General features: G+C 35.9%; 1 protein-coding gene across 1 annotated transcript; it reads left to right on the top strand.

Moving 5' to 3' along the window:
* The first annotated feature begins 15,255 nt into the window (after nucleotides 1–15,255).
* On the top strand, nucleotides 15,256–17,495 carry LOC149176544 (tRNA/rRNA methyltransferase (SpoU) family protein). Its single transcript, XM_089419927.1, has one exon. The coding sequence runs from the start codon at nucleotides 15,663–15,665 to the stop codon at nucleotides 17,397–17,399; it is 1,737 nt and encodes a 578-aa protein (XP_089276053.1). The 5' UTR covers nucleotides 15,256–15,662; the 3' UTR covers nucleotides 17,400–17,495.
* Nucleotides 17,496–18,444: the final 949 nt, after the last annotated feature.

Here is an 18,444-nt window from a genome sequence, read left to right as displayed (position 1 = left end):
GAACAAATGTTTGGAAGGAAATCTTTGTTGCTTTGTATATGGTAAACAAACATAATGGGTCAAGTGGTTACCTCTGGTTGAATGATGGTATAACACTTCCTTCCATACTGCAACAAAAATGATGCCATTTATGGAACTTTATGGATATCATCCACCGTCCATCACATCATCTTTGAGAGAAAATTTTAAGGTTCAAGCAGTGGAAGATCAAATCGAGCATCGACAACAAGTTCTCCAACTCTTAAAGATAACCTCGCTCTGGTGCAAAATCAAATGAAACAATTGGCATACCAGCATCGTAGTGAAAGAAGTTTTGATGTAGGCAACTATTTATTTTTATGGCTACAACCATACAAACAAACGTCCCTCAAGCAAGATAAGAAGGATAATAAATTATCACCCAAGTTCTATGGTCCTTACAAGGTGTTGCAAAAGATTGGTACTATGGCATACAAATTGGAGTTGCATGCATCTTCCTGAGCACACCAGTTTTCCATGTTTCGTGCTTAAACAAGGTTATTGGTGACAAGCTCCTAGTTCAAACAATACTTCCAGAACTTGGCGAAGAAGGAAAAATCACATTAGAGCCTGAAGCAGTCATGGAAACAAGAACCAAACAACTACAGAATTGATCAATTTTAGAGTATCTCATTAAGTGGAAGAACTTACCCACTAGAGATTCCACATTAGAGGATGAGAATTTTATACAGAAGCATCTAGAGCTACTCAAGTGTTGAGAACATCACTTTTTTAAAGAAGATGGGCATGTTAGGTCCCTATAATACTAGTGTAGCCCCCTTATTGTTATTGTTTGAGTAGCCCCCTATTGTGATTGTTGTATGTAGCCCCCATATTGTTATTGTTGTGCCCCATAGAGGCACAATATTGTTATTTTTGTGCCCTTACATTATTGTTATGTAGGCTCTGACTATATCATGACCCCTTATACTCCTATATATACAAAGGAGGTCTTGTCATTTGTATCATCCAAGAATTGTTCATTTATGTGATGTAAAGTAGGTTTCCCCCTTGAAGAGGATAATTTTTAAGTCGTTGATCTATCTTTTCTTCTGTTTGAGAGTTGCCTGCATAACAAAGACTGGAGGTGACTATCTTGGCTTTCATGTTTCCTGAATAGTCAAACAATATGAAGAATTTATTCATCCCAAGCAACCAAGCTTCTGCATCCTCTGAATTCTTCATTTCTCCGTAAAATGTAGGTGCCTTTGCTTTCTTGACGGTGATGGCCATATTGTCACTCTAAACCAAAACTAGGATAGAACCCGTGATCACTACCCCTTTGATTAGGTGTATCTAGAAATTTGCCATCTCTGATTGTATCCTCTCTATCCAACTTGTGTCCTGATCAAGACCTGCTACCATATGCTCCATTTGTCATTTCCTCCTGTCCATGACTAATACTAAGTGGTCTTTGTCTTTTCAAATCTGATCAACTTTGAAGAATCACTGCGTTAATCTCTTCTTGTTTCTCTTGTTCCCTAGCAAGCCTTTCTAGTGACTAAATGATCCTGTCATTATCTGCTTTTCAACTTCTTATTTTTGCCTTCAAACTTTTCATTATATCTACTATGTGAGGGGAGTACTCATCACCATATTTCTCATATGATCTATAGGGAGAATCACGTGAATTGTAGTCCACCATTTTTCTAGTCATCTTTGATCTTCTTCCTGCAAACATACTATGTCAGATAAACCAAATATAAACATAATCAAACGTACCTCAGTGAAGTTCAGGGGAGGCTATCTCGTCTGCAAGATCAATCCAGATTAGCACGATACATGTATGTATACATAACCATATAAATATGTTGGCGTCATGCATTACAACACCAATTGCATACAATGGTCTCATGCATGACAATCATAACCATAACCATACATTGATATTAAACATACAGACACTGATGTGCATAACAAATACATATACAACTGACATGTATGCATGACAAACACATCCCAACAATAACATCATGAGCTTCTACATGACAACAGAACTTCAACAATTACCATCACCATGCATACATAATAAGCACATATACAACCTACATGCATGCATGACAAACACATTTCGCCCATCTAGTCCAAGTGTTGAACCTGGGAGCTCTGATACCACTCTGTAACACAATCCTCCCACACTTACCCAAGTTCACTAGTCCACTGGGGTAAATATCTAATGAAGAGTTACAATGATATGACTCAATCTCCTAAGTATAGTTATGGAAGTGGAATCGATAGACTAAACTATACTGACCTTCCTCAGGAGCTACAGGACCCCCAGGAGCCCAAACAACCACACTAGGCACCTAAACTCTGAGTTGACTTATTTTTTCACTGACCCGGGCTCTCAGTCACTTGCATAACAAGGCAAGCCAATGACTGTAAGCCTCCAATCACATGGATAACCCTGCCTCCCAACGATTATAGTCTAAATTACTTAGTTTTTTGCATGCGGCCCCGAGATATGAGCCACTTTTTTAGGGCTATGATCCAAACCTCTACCCATAACTTGATAGAACTTTATAAAATGATGAATAACATTATGACAAAGGCACTAACATAAAAATTAGACAAGAACTTGACCTAATAAGGCCTAACCATGACATGCATTCCATAAAACACATTGCAAACATAAAATCTACATGTCATAAATGCATATATGAACGTAGGGGTCTCATACTTATCCGAGAATCAATAAGAAGGTTTAATTCCCTCTCATAATAGTTGCAAAGACATCTATTAGGTCATGCATTCAATAACCATTCATTTACTAATCAAAGTATGTTAAGAGTCGTATCTAGAATCTATCAAAGAACCATGCTTATAACCAACAGATAGCCATAATAATAACAATAATAGAACAACCATCAAAGCCAGAATACTCACTAGTTATAAGAGGAAAAGAGCTCTTCTTAACATATGCAAAACAAACCGAGTTAGGGACTTCCACATACCACCCAACCATAGATTGGGTTGAACCAAATCTCTCTTTCAATCAATCACCCTCATGCCATATTCCAAGCATGAATGTGGGATCTCATGGAAATAACCAACCAAAACCAAACTAGGGCTTCCATAGGCCAAACCACCTCAACCCTTAACTATTGATTCCACCTCATGATTGGACATCACTAACCATCACTAGATTGGTCTCTACCCAAGTTGTCTAGGGCTCCAGAGCATTTGTTCCAACTCGGCTCCAGGACTAGTAACTCAACCCACAGTTGTAACAGGGATCCAGAGCGTTTGTCCAACCAAGGCTCCAGGACTAGTAACTCAACCCATCAAGGGCTCCAAAGCGTTTTTCTAACCAAGGCTTCCAAGCTTAGTAACTCAACCCAAGCTATTCTAGGGCTTCGAGAGTCCAACCAAGGCTCCAGGAACTAATAACTCAACCCGCACCCATAATGAACATGAGCACCAACCACAAAAAAAGGGGAAAACCCACAACACCATGGTTATCCAGGAAATGGCAGGTCCAGGCAAAACCACTGTCAATCCAGGCAATCCACCATGCCAATGACAGATCATAACCAAATAACCACATGCATATACCATGCATGCCAAAACTAGCAAGGAAATCATACATGCAACTCGGTACCTGCAAAGTAAACCCGTTGTAGTTGTTGATCCTGTTGTCCTTTTGCACTTTCCTGCTTTTCCTTTGCTTTCTTTCTCCAAATCCAAAAGTATGCACAAAATCCTCCAAGAGTGCTCTAAGAACTCTAAGTGTGCAAGAGCATGTGAGAGAGAATATAATAGAGATCCAAGCTCAAACTGACAAAAGGTTCCACTGACAAAAGCTGTGAATTGATCCTTAGAAGACTTTTCATTATTGAGGCCTTTATTTTTTATGTAGGAGCATCTCATGTTTTAAAATTATGTATTTATTTAATTCGGAGAATCTAAAAAATTCTATATTTTATGAATAATTCTAGAATTTGTTAGAGATTAGGTAGTTAAGATAGATTCCTAAAATTGAGAGGATTACTCTCAACTTCCAAATAAGGAAGAAGTTTCTCTTGAGAATTTCGAGAGATTTCTTCCTCCAAAATAAATAGCCATGTAATTCATTTGAAAAGCCAAGTTTGGTGAGAAAGTCAATTTAATAAAGTATATGTTTGTGCATCTTTTTTTCTTCTCATTTGTTCTTTGCGTCAATTTTTGGCATTAGAGCTTAAGGTTGGAGAAGAATGTGTGTGATCCAATTAGTTGCAACTGTAGCTCGTGTGTATATGTCCAGCTTCCAACTTTGATTTGTGATATGTTAGTGTTTGTTAAGTTGTGAGGGGTTGACTACATTTGTCCAATGCTCGAGTCATGATATGAGAGCTCGAATTGTGAACTCGTGATCTGCCTAGTTGCAAGCGCATATGTTTGTAGCCTTGAGGAGTGTCTAGTAGCTTGCGTTGATTGGTCATGATTCCAAGGAGCATCGTGTAGAATTTTTAGCTCTCTTCTTTTCTGTTAAAGTTAGTATGTGTTGAAACCGTAGCCTATAGTCATCCTGGTGTCGACGTATCTATTTCTCTGTGATGCTGCTTTGGTTTCATTTCCATTTTAATTTTGTTAAATAAAAAATCCATTAGATAACATATTTTTAGTGGAATCATCGGGTCAAATGTTATATTTATTGTTGGATATAACCTGGAGTTGAAGTAGAATTCACTGCAGGAGTTCTAGACATTTTCCAAAATGAAAAAGATTGTGGAGCTTGCTATCCAGTAAAGCGCACGTCGGGCATTTCTTATTCTGGAATGCCCCAGGCTATAGTAATCACCGATGAATGTCCAGGTTGTGGATTAAATATCGTTCATGCGGAAGCTTAATTGCTGGCGTTCAATCATATATTGAAGTGAATGTCATAGATTATTATGAGTTCTTTTAAAATTTGAGCATTGGGTTGTCGACTATATTTGGGATCTATGTGGCACAGAATTACAATGTCCCCAACATCCCAAAACTCATCAATACAGATCTTCTCATGGCCAAGCATTATGAGGAAAACTATCAGAAGCGTAAAAAGTCTAACAAGTCAAATGATATAGATAATGATGATCATTAGGCAAGAAGGCAGGAAGGTATAGTGTTATTTAGTATTTGATTTTGTATCTATTTTTTCCTAAAACAGTAGCTTGATGCCTTTGATCTTAATGAGAATGAGAGTGGTTTTTAGAATTTTGGAGATTAAAGATTAATATATATACAAGGGTATAATTTTTTTATTAGAAAAAAAAGGAATTGGTTATCAATTATTGCATAAGAGATGGCACATAGAGCTAGAGGAGTCAGGGGAGCTGGAATTGGTCGAGGAAGACTAGCTGGCAACCAAGTCTTACTCGATGAAGTAAGACATATTCAAACAAGATTAGATGCATTGGAGATAACACGCAAAAGAGATGTCAACATTGGTGATATTAATGAAGCAAAAGAAAGCTCAAAAGAAGAAGGTGAAAAAGAAACTTGAGAAGAGAAAATGGTCAAGCTGATCGCGGGAATAAGCGAAAAACTGAGATTGGATGTGCCTATGTACGAAGGAAGCTTAAATCCTGAAGAAATGATCAATTGGATCAACGCCATGGATAAATATTCCGACTATGAAAATGTAGTTGAAGAGAAGAAAGTTAAGTTCACGGTGACCATATTAAAAGGACATGTTGCTCTATGGCGGGATATCGTGCAAGCCCAACGAAGAAATAAAAACAAAGGGAAGAAATCTCATGTAGAAATTCATGTCTGTAAAAGAATATACAAAAGAATTTTATAGATTAAGTATAAGGTCTGGTCATGTGGAAGCAGATGATGAAAAACTAGCTAGATATATTAATGGCCTAAGATTTGAAATACAAGATGAATTGGATATTTTGTCTTTGAAAACTGTTGAAGAAGCCTATCAGATAGCCCTTAAGATAGAAGAAAAATTGGCAAGGAAATAGAGTCAAAGAGGAAAAGGACGAGCAAAATAAGGAGCAGAGAACAATTAAGAAGAGGATCATCAAGTAGAGACAATCAAGTAGAGGACTTTCTAGTGGAAGATTTCCCATTCAAAAAGAAGAAGGCAACAGTTCACATCAGGTAGAATCATCATTAAGAGGAGATTTTAGAGGACGAAGACCATATCAAAGAGGTAGAGGTCGATCTTTTGTGGTAAGATGTTATACATGTAACAAAGTTGTCCATAAATCTAATGAATGTACAAAAATATTTTATAGTTAGGGTAGCACACATATAGCACAAACTGATACAGAAAGTGTACAATCCTCTACACATGAAAATGCACCTGAAACTAGCAAATCTTTGATGATGAAAATAACTTTATTAAATTATCGTGAATAAGTAAAGGAACCTACACAAAGGAAAACATTTTTCAAGACTGTTTGTAAATCACAAGGAAAATGTTGTGAAGTCGTTATTGATAGTGGGAGTACTGATAATTTAGTATTCACAGAAATGGTAGAAAAGTTACATTTAAAGAAAACTAAACATCCTACTCCCTACAAAGTTTCATGGTGTCAAAAGGGACATAAGTTACTAGTTAATGAACAATGTGAAGTGGAGTTTCAAATAGGATGTTATAAAGATAAAGTTCTTTGTGATGTTATATCTATGGATGTGTGTCATATTTTGCTTGGAAGACCAAGGCAATATGACAGGAAAGCAATACACGATGGAAAGAGCAACACCTATACTTTTGAGAAGGATGGAGAAAATTTTGTACCTTTTCCTTTGAAGAATGAAAAAGCACCAGAAGCAAACCAATCCAAGGTAATGTTACTTAGTGTAAAATAGTTTCTTCAAGAAATCAAGCATGAGGAATTTTTTCTTGCTTTGATTGGTAAGCCAAAGGTAGTCCTTACAAGCACAAATCTGAATGATCTTCAAGAAGAAATTAAAAATATGTTGAATTAATTACTTGATATTGTAGTAGATGACTTGCCTAATAAGTTGCCTCCATTAGAAGTATCAACCATCATACTGATCTCATTCCAGGTGCTAACCTTCCAAACAAAGCAGCCTACAGAATGACTCCAAAGGAGAATGAAGAGATTAAAAATCAAGTGCAAGAATTGTTGGATAAGGGTCTCATCTGAGAAAGCTTAAGTCCGTGTGTTGTTCCAATAGTGTTAACTCCAAAGAAGGATGGCAGATGGAGAATGTGTGCATATTACCGAGCAATCAACAAAATCACAATCAAGTACAAGTTTCCATTACCTCGTATTGATGATCTTATAGATTGTCTAAGTGGTGCTGCATATTTTTCTAAAATAGATTTAAAAAGTGGATATCATCAGATCAAAATCAAAGAAGGTGATGAATGGAAAACAACATTTAAAACTAATAATGGCCTATATGAATGGTTGGTAATTCCCTTCAGACTTACCAATGCTCCCAGTACCTTATGAGGTTAATGAATGAAGTCTTAAAAGAATTCATTGGAAAATTTATTATATTTTATCTTGATGATATCTTAATTTACAGTCAATCAAAAGAAGAGCACCTAAGACATCTTAAGATGGTTTTGAAGAAGTTACAACAAGAAAAATTGTTAATCAATTTAAAGAAGTGTAGTTTCATGAAAACATAATTATTGTACTTGGGTTTTGTGATTTCAAAGGAAGGCTTAAAGATGGATCAAGAGAAAGTGAAGGCCATAATCAATTGGCCAACCCCAAGAAGCATTTCATAGGTAAGAAGTTTTCATGGATTGGAAAGTTTTTACAAAAAAATTATCAAAAATTTCAGTGGTATATGTGCTCCAATTGTAGAAACTATTAAAGAAAGAAATCAACCATTCCGTTTGACAAAAGCAACTAGTAAAAGCTTCAAATTATTATAAAAAAAGATTATAGAACAACCTATTTTAACATTGCTAGATTCAACAAGTTGTTCCAGGTTGAGACTGATGCCGGTGGAACTGCAATAGGAGCTGTTTTAAGTCAAGAGGGAAGACCAATCACCTACTACAATGAAAAACTCAATGAAGCCAAGCAAAAATACTCTTCTTATGATAAAGAATTCTATGCCATCATACAAACTTTAAAAAAATGGAGACATTATCTTATGCCAAAAGAGTTCATCCTCTACACAGATAATCATGCTTTACAATATATCAACAATCAAACAAAATTGAGTCAAAGACATGTTAAATGGATTGAATTCCTACAAAATTTTACATTTGTCGTCAAGCATAAAAGTGGGCAGTTAAATAAGTAGCAGATGCATTAAGCGGGATCAAATTAATTTTGCAAGAATTTCAAGTGAATGTCTTAGGATTTGACGAGTTAAAAGATATGTATAAAGATGATCCAACTTTCAAAGAAGCTTACGCAGATTGTGAAACTCTTGTAAGTAGAGATAGAATTCCATGGTTAGATTACATGATACATGGGGGACTTCTATTCAAAGGAAGACAACTATGCATTCCAAGATGTTCAATGAGGGAAGTTTTCTAAAAGAAAAACATAGTGGATGTTTAACATGTCATTTTGGGCAAGATAAAACTCTAACACAATTACAATAATTTTATTATTGGCCTCACATGCAAGCAGATGTAAGAAGATTTGTTGAAAGATGCAGGATATGTCAATATGGAAAAGGAAGAAATTAGAACAGTGGACTATATCAACCTTTACCAAAACCAAATCGACCATGGGACTATATAAACATGGATTTTGTACTAGGATTTCCCAAAACGCAAAGAGGAAGTGACTCAATATTTGTTGTTGTTGACAGATTCTAAAAAATGGCACAATTTATAGCTTGTAAAAAGACAAATGATGCAACTAACATAACAAACTTGTTCTTCAAATAAATAGTTAGATTTCATGGATTACCTACAAATATTGTTCCTGATAAAGACACCAGGTTTGTGGGTCATTTTTGGAGAATTTTATGGATAAAGTTAGGAACCAATCTCAGCTTTAGTTAAGCATATCGTCCCAAGACTAATGGTCGGAAAAAGGTGGTAAATAGAAGTCTTGGAAATATCTTGAGGAGTTTGATAAGTGAACGTCCTAAACAATGGGATCAGGTACTTGCTTAGGCATAATTTGCATATGATGACTCACCTAACAGAAGCACAAGACTAAGTCCATTCCAAATTTTTTATGGAATGCATCCAAGAGGAAGTTATGAGTTAAGGAACCTTGGAAAACAACAATTTAGAAGTGCAGATGGTGAATATTTTGCAGCCAGTATGTAGGAAATATAGGACAGAGTTAAGCAACAAATACAAGAAAGCAACAACAAGTATAAATGAAGAGTAGATTCCAAAAGAAGACAACAAGATTTTGATCTTGGAGACTTGGTCATGGCACATCTTTGGAAAGAAATATTTCGTAAAGGGGAATATAATAAGTTACCAAAAAAAAAAACACAAAACAAAACAACAAAAAAAAAAAAAAACAAAAATAAAACAAAACAAAACAAAACAAAAAAACAAAAAAAAACAGACCATGCTAAATTTTGAGGAAATTTTCCTCAAATGCTTATGAAATAGAACTACCCAAAGACTTTGGCATTTCACTGATATTTGATGTTTCATATCTATACCCCTTTAAGGAACCAGTGAATGATCCTACAAATGCACTTGTTAGTGATAAAGTTCAGTGGGAGAAACAACTACCTTTAGCACTAACAAAGCATATTGTACCAATCATGGATAAAAGGGTGGCCAAAAAGACTAGGAATAAATAGTATTTTCAATACTTGGTTAAATGGAAGAATCAACCAGTCGAAGATGCTACTTGGATGACAATAATAGAGATTTCAAAATATCTTACCAGTATTGAAGAACTCTAGAAGCAAAGCATATGAATGTATCTTTTCCTCCCTGGTAGTATGATGGAGGAGCATCTCATGTTTTAAAATTACGTATTTATTTAATTTGGAGAATCTAGAAGATTCTATATTTTATGAATAATCTAGAATTTGTTAGAGATTAGGTAGTTAAGATGGATTCCTAAAATTGAGAGGATTACTTTCAAATTCCTCCAAATATCCACGAAAAAAGTTTCTCTTGAGAAATTCGAGAGATTTCTTCCTCCAAAATAAATAGCCATGTAATTCATTTGGAAAGCCAAGTTTGGTGAGAAAATCAATTTAATAAATTATATGTTTGTGCATGTTTTTTTTTTCCTCATTTGTTCTCTGCGTCAATTTTCTTCATTTTCCTCCCTTTTTCCTTCAATTTTCCTCATATGCAATTATGTGACCTTTCCCCTTTCTTTTCTCCTATTTTCCAACATTCCATAAATAAAATGCCAATTAATGTCTCTTTTCCTTTGCTAATTTCCATAGCCATTTATTAATTGCGAGTGATCCGCATCACTATGTTTTTGCCCAACATTCATATTGGAATACGTGTCCCATGACCTTGATCTTATTTTTCCTTGATTAACTTTATTACATAGAATTTTAACCAGGGCCGTTACACATGTTCTGGGTCAGTTCTTGTTCACTTTTGTATGAAAAGCTTTGTCATTATGTCATTTATCATTATGAGAAGTTACAAGTAGTTATGGGTAGTGGTTTGGAGGCTGGCTTAGAAAAGTGGCTCAGATCTCAGGACTGCACCCTCTGAACTGGAGATTTTGGGCTATAACCGCATGGAGGCAGTGTTGTGCATGTTATAGGCCTATAACCATAGCCAGGCCTTGTCATGCGATTGATTGTGGGCTTATGGTAGTGAAAAAGAGGCTCAATTAAGGGTTTGGTCACTTGGGGTGGTCCTTTGGCCCCTTGGTGTCCTGTAGCCCCGAGGGATGTTGCGATTTGTAAGTTTGTTAACCCCACTTCCATAACTGGAGCTTGGAGGTCGGGTCATGTCATAATATCTCTCTGTCTCATGTTTACCCTGCCAGGCCGATGAAGGTGGGTAAATGTGGGGGGGGTGGTTACAACAAGCCTCTTAAAATAATTTGTTTTACATACCTTTTAATGCACACGTCTCAGTCTTCTTATGTGATTGCTCAAGCTTGTAAATATTCTTGTAGTTGATGACTATAATTACTCTTGTATCCTCACTAATACAATCTTCTTAATTGTAAGGATTAGCTCGGTCACCCACCATACAGTACATTCACGAGCCTTATATGCTTGCTTCAGTATTTTGCTTTTCTCATTAGGATACTCGGCCTTTGAGAGGGATACTCATCTAACCTCTCGGTCCTCTAGAATAGGGCTCCTATCCATTTAATATTGTGGCCTAATCACTGTATAGAATTGTAATTATGATGACTGTGTAGGGGAGATAGATCAAGCCTTGAATATGATCTTAGTTCATGTTCTTCTAACAATACCTATGCCCAGGACTGCAGTAGTAGTCTAGGCTCCTTTTTGTGGCTTAGTAGGATCATAATGCCTTCAAATAACTCGGCATTGGTCTCTCTTCAAGAAGACACCTCATAAAATAATCTAATCATCTTTTAATCTTGCACAGGACTTCGTTTATTTTCTAGCTAGGGCTATTAAGTTTGCTTTTCGAATTCCTGTAATAGGCTCTCCTAGGTCCATCTCATACCTTGCTCAGGTCTGCTGCTAGTGACTGAGGTAATGACTAATATAATGTGCCCAGAATTGCAGACTTCTTCTCTTAGGAGCTTGGTTTTAGAGTTTTGGATTCTTCTTGAAATCTTGACACTTTTAGTGACCTTCTTTCTTGCCCTTGTGCACATGAATCAAGCTCTGATACCATGTTGAGAAATCTAGGGCATCAAAGGATTAATTTCTTTAGGTAGATTTCTCTTAGTCTTTGACATTTTCTTGTGATTAGGTTTCTTATTAGTTCTTTCATGTTTTATTCATCAAGACAAATGCCAAACAAAGAAGATCATGAACACAAGATGTAGGCACAAGGCCAGGGAAAAACCCCTATGAAGGGGAAAACCCAATCAACTCTTTCTCTAGTAGATTAAATCAGATTGAGACAAACTTGACCCTTTGACCACAAACTTATTCCATCCACCAAATCAACCCCAACCAAACATCCTGTCATCTTCTGCAACTTCTGTAATTTTTCTTCTTTTCATCTTTAGTCCTTGCAACTGTCATATTATGTTCCTCCAACAATTCGGTTTCTGCAATTAATGTTCTTGGCTCCTACAATAGGCTTCATAAAGACTTGTGTGACAGAGAATCATCATGATGGCTTAACAGATTTCCTTTTCCTCTTCACTTGGATTATCTCTCCTTCTTATGATCCTCGTATTACCTTCTATTCTTGACCGAACTGCATATCCAACTTCAAATTTCTCTCACTTCAAATGGGTCGAGTTCATTCCTATTTATAGTTGTTGGAGTGTCCTTTAATAGGCCGACATGAACAATTTGTAGAAGTCGACTTGTCAACTGTTTTGAGGCCGACTTGTTCACCTTTTTTCAACTGTTTGGAGGCCGACTTGTTCACCTTTTTTCAACTGTTTGGAGGCCGACTTGAAGGATAGGTGGCTGCCATTGTATGAGAAGGAGATGACTTGGTGGAGGAGATCCTTTGACACAAAACAATTTTCTTTCTTTTGAATTTGACTCAATAAAAAGAATCCTAAAGCACACAATGGGTGCTATGACCTATGAACCATTGACCCAAGCATGAAAACCATGCTTTAATAAGCCAATAATTTCTAATAAAAAATTATTTTTCTTTTTCTTTAGACAAATACATTACATCATGACTCAAATTCAATTATGAAGATCGACACTAGTTACATTCTTCAACAACAAGTTCCACACACATCAAATTTACAATTAAATGTATAGTTCCTAATTTATCTACTAAGTGATTAGAAGGTAATTGAAAAACCCGCCAAGTATCGTCCTTGATTAAAGACTTCCACTATGAAGAAACCTACTTGTGTAGGTTGACCAAACAAGGCCAAAAACTATTGAATTTGTGGATAAAACCATGAAATTTGAAATTTTTTTCTTGATCAAACACATCTTGGACAATGAGCGTGGAGATCATAGGTGCTTCTTGAACTAAAAACATAAAGGACTAGCTAGGATTGCCACCAAGCTTTAAAAAGTCATTGAAGCAAGGCATCACTAGACCATGAGCAAAAGCAAGTTTGGTGCAAAAGGGCCCTCAAAAGGAGCTTTCACATAAACCATATAACGAGTCTTAGCCGCCATTGAAAACCAACAAAAAAAGGAGGTGTTGAGAGAACCAACAATAGAGAGAACCTACATCAGTAAGGACGAAAGGAACTCCAAAAAGGGTTGCATGGAACTATAGAAATCAACCATGAACCTTGAGAAGGGCTACATCAACCAACTGGGATGAAACCCTAGTTACTACATAATAGTGATGCAACTCCAATAATTATAATACCTATTGTAATGAATGCTTTTATAAAGACACTTTACCATGAGTAAAATAGATAACGTATAAGAAATACTTGAAAACACCACCAATATTATTTATAACTCATGTAACATTCACATAGAATAGAATTTCAGATTACACCATATCAATATAATTTTGTAATATATATATTTTAAAGGCTAATCACATGAGAATGAAGGCTTTTTATTTTTTATTTTTATTATTGTTTAAGATAAATATCTGTATGTTCTATATAAAGAATAAATATACATGTTTCTATCTATTCATTTTATCATATCACTTGTGGGAATTGAACATGTGTTGAAAGAGGATAACAATCATTCCTACCAATCATTAGAGATAAACCCAATTATATATATATAAGCTCGAAGCCATTACATTAAATTTTATCATGTCATTTTTAGGAATTCAACATGCTTTGGGAGGATAAAAATCATTCCTCCCAACAAGGATAAACCCAATTATATATATATATATATATATAAACAAAATCTTATAACTTTTCGATTTTTATATTTTATTTACATTATTACACTTAAATTTTATATAAAATAAAAAAATTACTATAACAAAAAAATATAAATATTTCAATCTTTGATATAGTTAACATCAATAATTAAACAACACATGAATTTATAAATTTCTTACTCTTCTATATATCTATATGCATGGCATGGCAATTATGACCATGTTGAGTTAAAAATAATCACAAATAATTAAATACAAATTTATGAATAGATGGAGTACCATATTTTGATGTTATTATAAAACGTGGCAATTATGACCATGTTGAGTTTAAAAATAATCACAAATAATTAAATACAAATTTATGAATAGATGGAGTACCATATTTTGATGTTATTATAAAACGTGTAAAACCTATTTGATTGGATAAGATGATAGATTTTAATCTCAAAATCTTTTGTACATTAGAGAGGAGTTGTTTCTTTTTGAAGGATATATATATATATATATGGAAAAATCTATTATAATTTAGTTGTCAAACTAGTAATGGGAATAACCATCAATGGCTTGACTCATCATTGATATTCAAGAAAAACCATGCTCCATTGGTTGACTTATCATCATATATATATATATATATATATATATATATATATATGAAAAAATCTATTATAATTTAGTTGTCAAACTAGTAATGGAAATAATCATCAATGGCTTGGACTTATCATTGATATTCAAGAAAAACCATGCTCCATTGATTGACTCATCATTGTTATTCAAGAAAAACCATGTGGTCCCTAAGGGGAAGCCTTTCACTCCACTCGTGGGAGATACCTCTCGATCTTGTGTTGTTAACCTATTTCTTTATGTTTGAGGAAGACGAACTCTTAGCCAAGCAAAAACAATTTTAGGGCATAGTTGACTCCTCATTATTATTCAAGATAAACCATTCCACCTAAAATTACGGGTTGGTGGTCCCTAAAGGGGAATGAAGACTTTCACTCCCACATGCCTTATGTATGAGGAAGATGAGCTTTTAGCCAAAGAAAAACAATTTTATGATATGCTTTAAGCCAAATAAATAACCTAATTTATTACATTGATAAATATATCTACTCTAAAATTAACTTTATTTTTATTTTTATTTTAATATCAATAAAATTTAATAAAAATGATATATCCACTCTAAAATTAACTTCTTATTTTTTATTTTAACATCAATAAAATTTAATAAAAATGATATATCTACTCCAAAAATAACTTCTTATTTTTTATTTAAATATCAATAAAATTTAATAAAAGTGATATAGATATTTTTTTCATTTTCAATATAAACGAATTGGATTAAACCCTAATCATAAGCTATGAAAATACAATATCAAAATATCAACCATTTAAGTTACCTCACTGCCCTAACATACTTTCAAATGAAAATCCGATATGATGCCCTTCCTTTAACCAAAACCCATTTGATCCAAACTTGAAGTTTTGTACATTGAAGGCCCTACTCTGTTATACTGAACTAGTGGCGGGATTTAACACACTAACAATTTCTATGATGATCTTATTTGTTCAATCGTAGCTCAGAATTTTAATGGGTTTGCTTCGACTGCGTTAAATGGGGTGACTGCGGCTTCTTATATTTCGTTTTCTGTGTTTGCTTCGACTGCGTTAAATGGGGTGACTACGGCTTCTTATATTTCGTTTTCTCCCGTTGACAGGTTTGCGTAGCTATCTACGGACAGTTTTTCCTAGAGGTAAGTTGGAAGAAGCATAAACCAGGCCTCTGTGAAAACAAATTCTTGAAGGTGCTCCACACATATCTTCCATCTCCAGGATGTCCCTTCGTTCAAGCTTCCATCCGAACAACGCACTTTTCACTACATTTAGAGGCATTTGGAAGGCACCCAACTGCCTCAAACCTACGACACTCTGGTTTTCTCCTTCATACTTGAGCTTCAGAGCTCTGAGCACCAATGGAACAACACTCCCTTGGATTGAAGGATATGGAGATAAAACCAACAAGTCAATGGAGAAAACAGGAGCAAAGCAGACTGGTAAGAAAAGGGGCAGCAGCGGCTCCTGGGATGACGCTGCAGACAGTTACTTTACAAAGCAGAACCCAACCAGGTATGATCATAAGCTTGAAAGCAGCCACAGTGCATTTGATAGGAATGAAAATGTAGGGAAGAAGCAATTTCAGAGACCCAATATAGAATCCGACAGTCCGAATACTGAACTTAATAAAGCCAACAGAAAAGTTGATAGACCCAATGTAGACTTTACTGAAGAAGAAGAGGATTCGGAGCCTTCAAATGATGAGAGTTGGGGAAGAGTGAAGGAAAAGTTTAGAAAAATGGTAGAAAGTGATGGAAAAAGGAAGAAGCAATTCCAGAGACACAGAACAGAACTTGATGGTCCCGATATAGAAGTTTACAGACCAAATAGAGAAGTTGATAGACCCAGCATAGAAGATGGTGAAGAAGATGAGGATTCAGAGCCTGTAAATGATGAGAGGTGGGGAAGAATCAAGGAATCGTATAGGAAAATGGTAAAAAGTCACGAAAGAAGAAGACCCGCTAGGGCATATGAAAATACCTCAAAGGAAGTAAGAGGCTTCCCGAAACAACATCAAGACGAGTGGGGGAGGAGACAGTGGACGCAGGTCACTGGTTCAAGCCCTCCCAAGATGGTGGGAGAGGCTGTTTATGGAGTTGGTCCTGTTTTGGCTGCCCTTACGATAGTCAGGAGGGAGTTCTATGCCCTTCATGTTCAGGAAGGCCTCGATTTGAGCAGTAAGAACACGAAAAAGAAGGACAAGAAGGGGATTGAACAAGTTTTGCAAATGGCAGGGAATCTTGGTTTAGCTGTGAAAGAGTCCTCAAAGCATGACCTTAATATGATTGTGGACTCCAGGCCTCATCAGGGCCTTGTATTGGATGCTTCCCCATTGGAGATGGTGAACATAAAGGAGTTGGAGCCCATTTCTATCCATGAAGGTAAGAACTCTCCTCTCTGGGTTGCTTTGGATGAAGTCACTGATCCTCAAAACTTTGGGGCCGTTGTCCGGTCCGCTTACTTTTTTGGAGCAACAGGAATAGTTGTGTGTGCTAAGAATTCAGCTCCCTTGAGTGGGGTAGTCAGCAAAGCCAGTGCAGGTTCGCTGGAACTGATTGAGCTTCGGTCCTGTCGGAATATGATGCAGTTTTTGGAATCCTCTATGAGCAATGGATGGCGGGTTTTGGGTGCTTCTGTGTCTAAAGACGCAGTGCCTTTGAATGAGGTTGCATCAGGCATTCCAACAATACTAGTATTGGGCAGTGAAGGCAGAGGATTGAGACCTCTTGTGAGTAGATCTTGCTCCCAATTGATCAGTATACCAGGAACTCTTCCACATATTGCACCGAGATCTGCTGATATTGGTCTGAGAGAGGAAAAGCTTCAAGGTGAAGAATTTAGTAGTCTTTTCCAACTCGAAAGTTTGAATGTCAGTGTAGCAGCAGGTATACTGCTTTATCATTTGATTGGGCCCACTGGGAATTTAAGATTTGACAAGAACCATCTATTAAAATGAAAGTAATGCTATTGTTTAGTTACCTTGCAGATGATTATTCTTGATTTTATGTTATCATTTGCTATCAATATAATTGCATATTGCTGCTTCTTTTCACCTCTTTACGCATTTTGGTCCTCAAACAGTGTTCTGGTTGAATGCTACTAATAACAATCTAGAAATTATTGCCCAAAAAACTATTGGAGTGCAACTGAAGATTTATTTCTCTAGATCACTGCCTCGTTATTGGTTATAAACTTTTGGGGTTAGTTATTGAAATTTTTGGTTCTGTCAACATTTCTGTGAAAAGGTGCTGGATCATGAGGAACTATGTGAACGCGATATCAGATCCAACTGATAAAGTATTTTTTGTGTTGACTTTTGCTGAATAATATTTTGTTATGTCACATTGGCTCAAATTCTGGTATGGTTGCAAGGCAAACATGGTTCCGAGTTTGAGACCTGAGCCTCATATCATCCAGCTCATGCCATTCTCACAGTTTAAAATGAATCCCAATGGAAGGGAGCTGCCATTGTAGGCTGCATACCACAACTGACGTGCCGCTAGATATTATTTTTGGTTTCCTACATAGTTAAAAAAACAGTCTTCGAAGTATTCCCAAGTCAAACTCTGCGAAGCTCTGCTGCCAAGGTGAGTTGATTCGATCTTGAGTCTGATTTTCGACCGCCCAGTCTAACAGCAGCAGTTCAGATCCATGTGCACTCACAGCTCAGACCCTAACTTGCAATTAGCTCATGGGATATTTATTGCCTGCTTGGTCCAACTCATGGGTGGATAGAAAAACTAGTTGGCATCAAATATTAATGCTAAAAAAGAAGAAGAAACATTCTCATTTTGAATGAATTCTACTGTCAAGTGTTTGTAAGTTTCTGCAGTCTGAGTAGAACTCTTAAACTTCAGTCTCACCGAGTCATTTATTGAGCCAAGTTTTTTAACATTGGTTTATATTATTCTAAGTACAACGCGGCTTAAATTCTTTCTTTCTTGAGTTTGAATGAAAATAATGTTTTGTCCCTTTCAGTTTTTTGGGGATTCTTTTATGCT

This window comes from Pinus tabuliformis, chromosome 4_1 (genome assembly GCF_031772625.1).
Source record: "Pinus tabuliformis cultivar Carrire ecotype Pingquan chromosome 4_1, CPIR1, whole genome shotgun sequence".
NCBI classification, from domain to species: domain Eukaryota; kingdom Viridiplantae; phylum Streptophyta; class Pinopsida; order Pinales; family Pinaceae; genus Pinus; species Pinus tabuliformis.
Note: the sequence above shows the minus strand (reverse complement) of the source record. Positions and strands in the feature narration are given on the sequence as shown.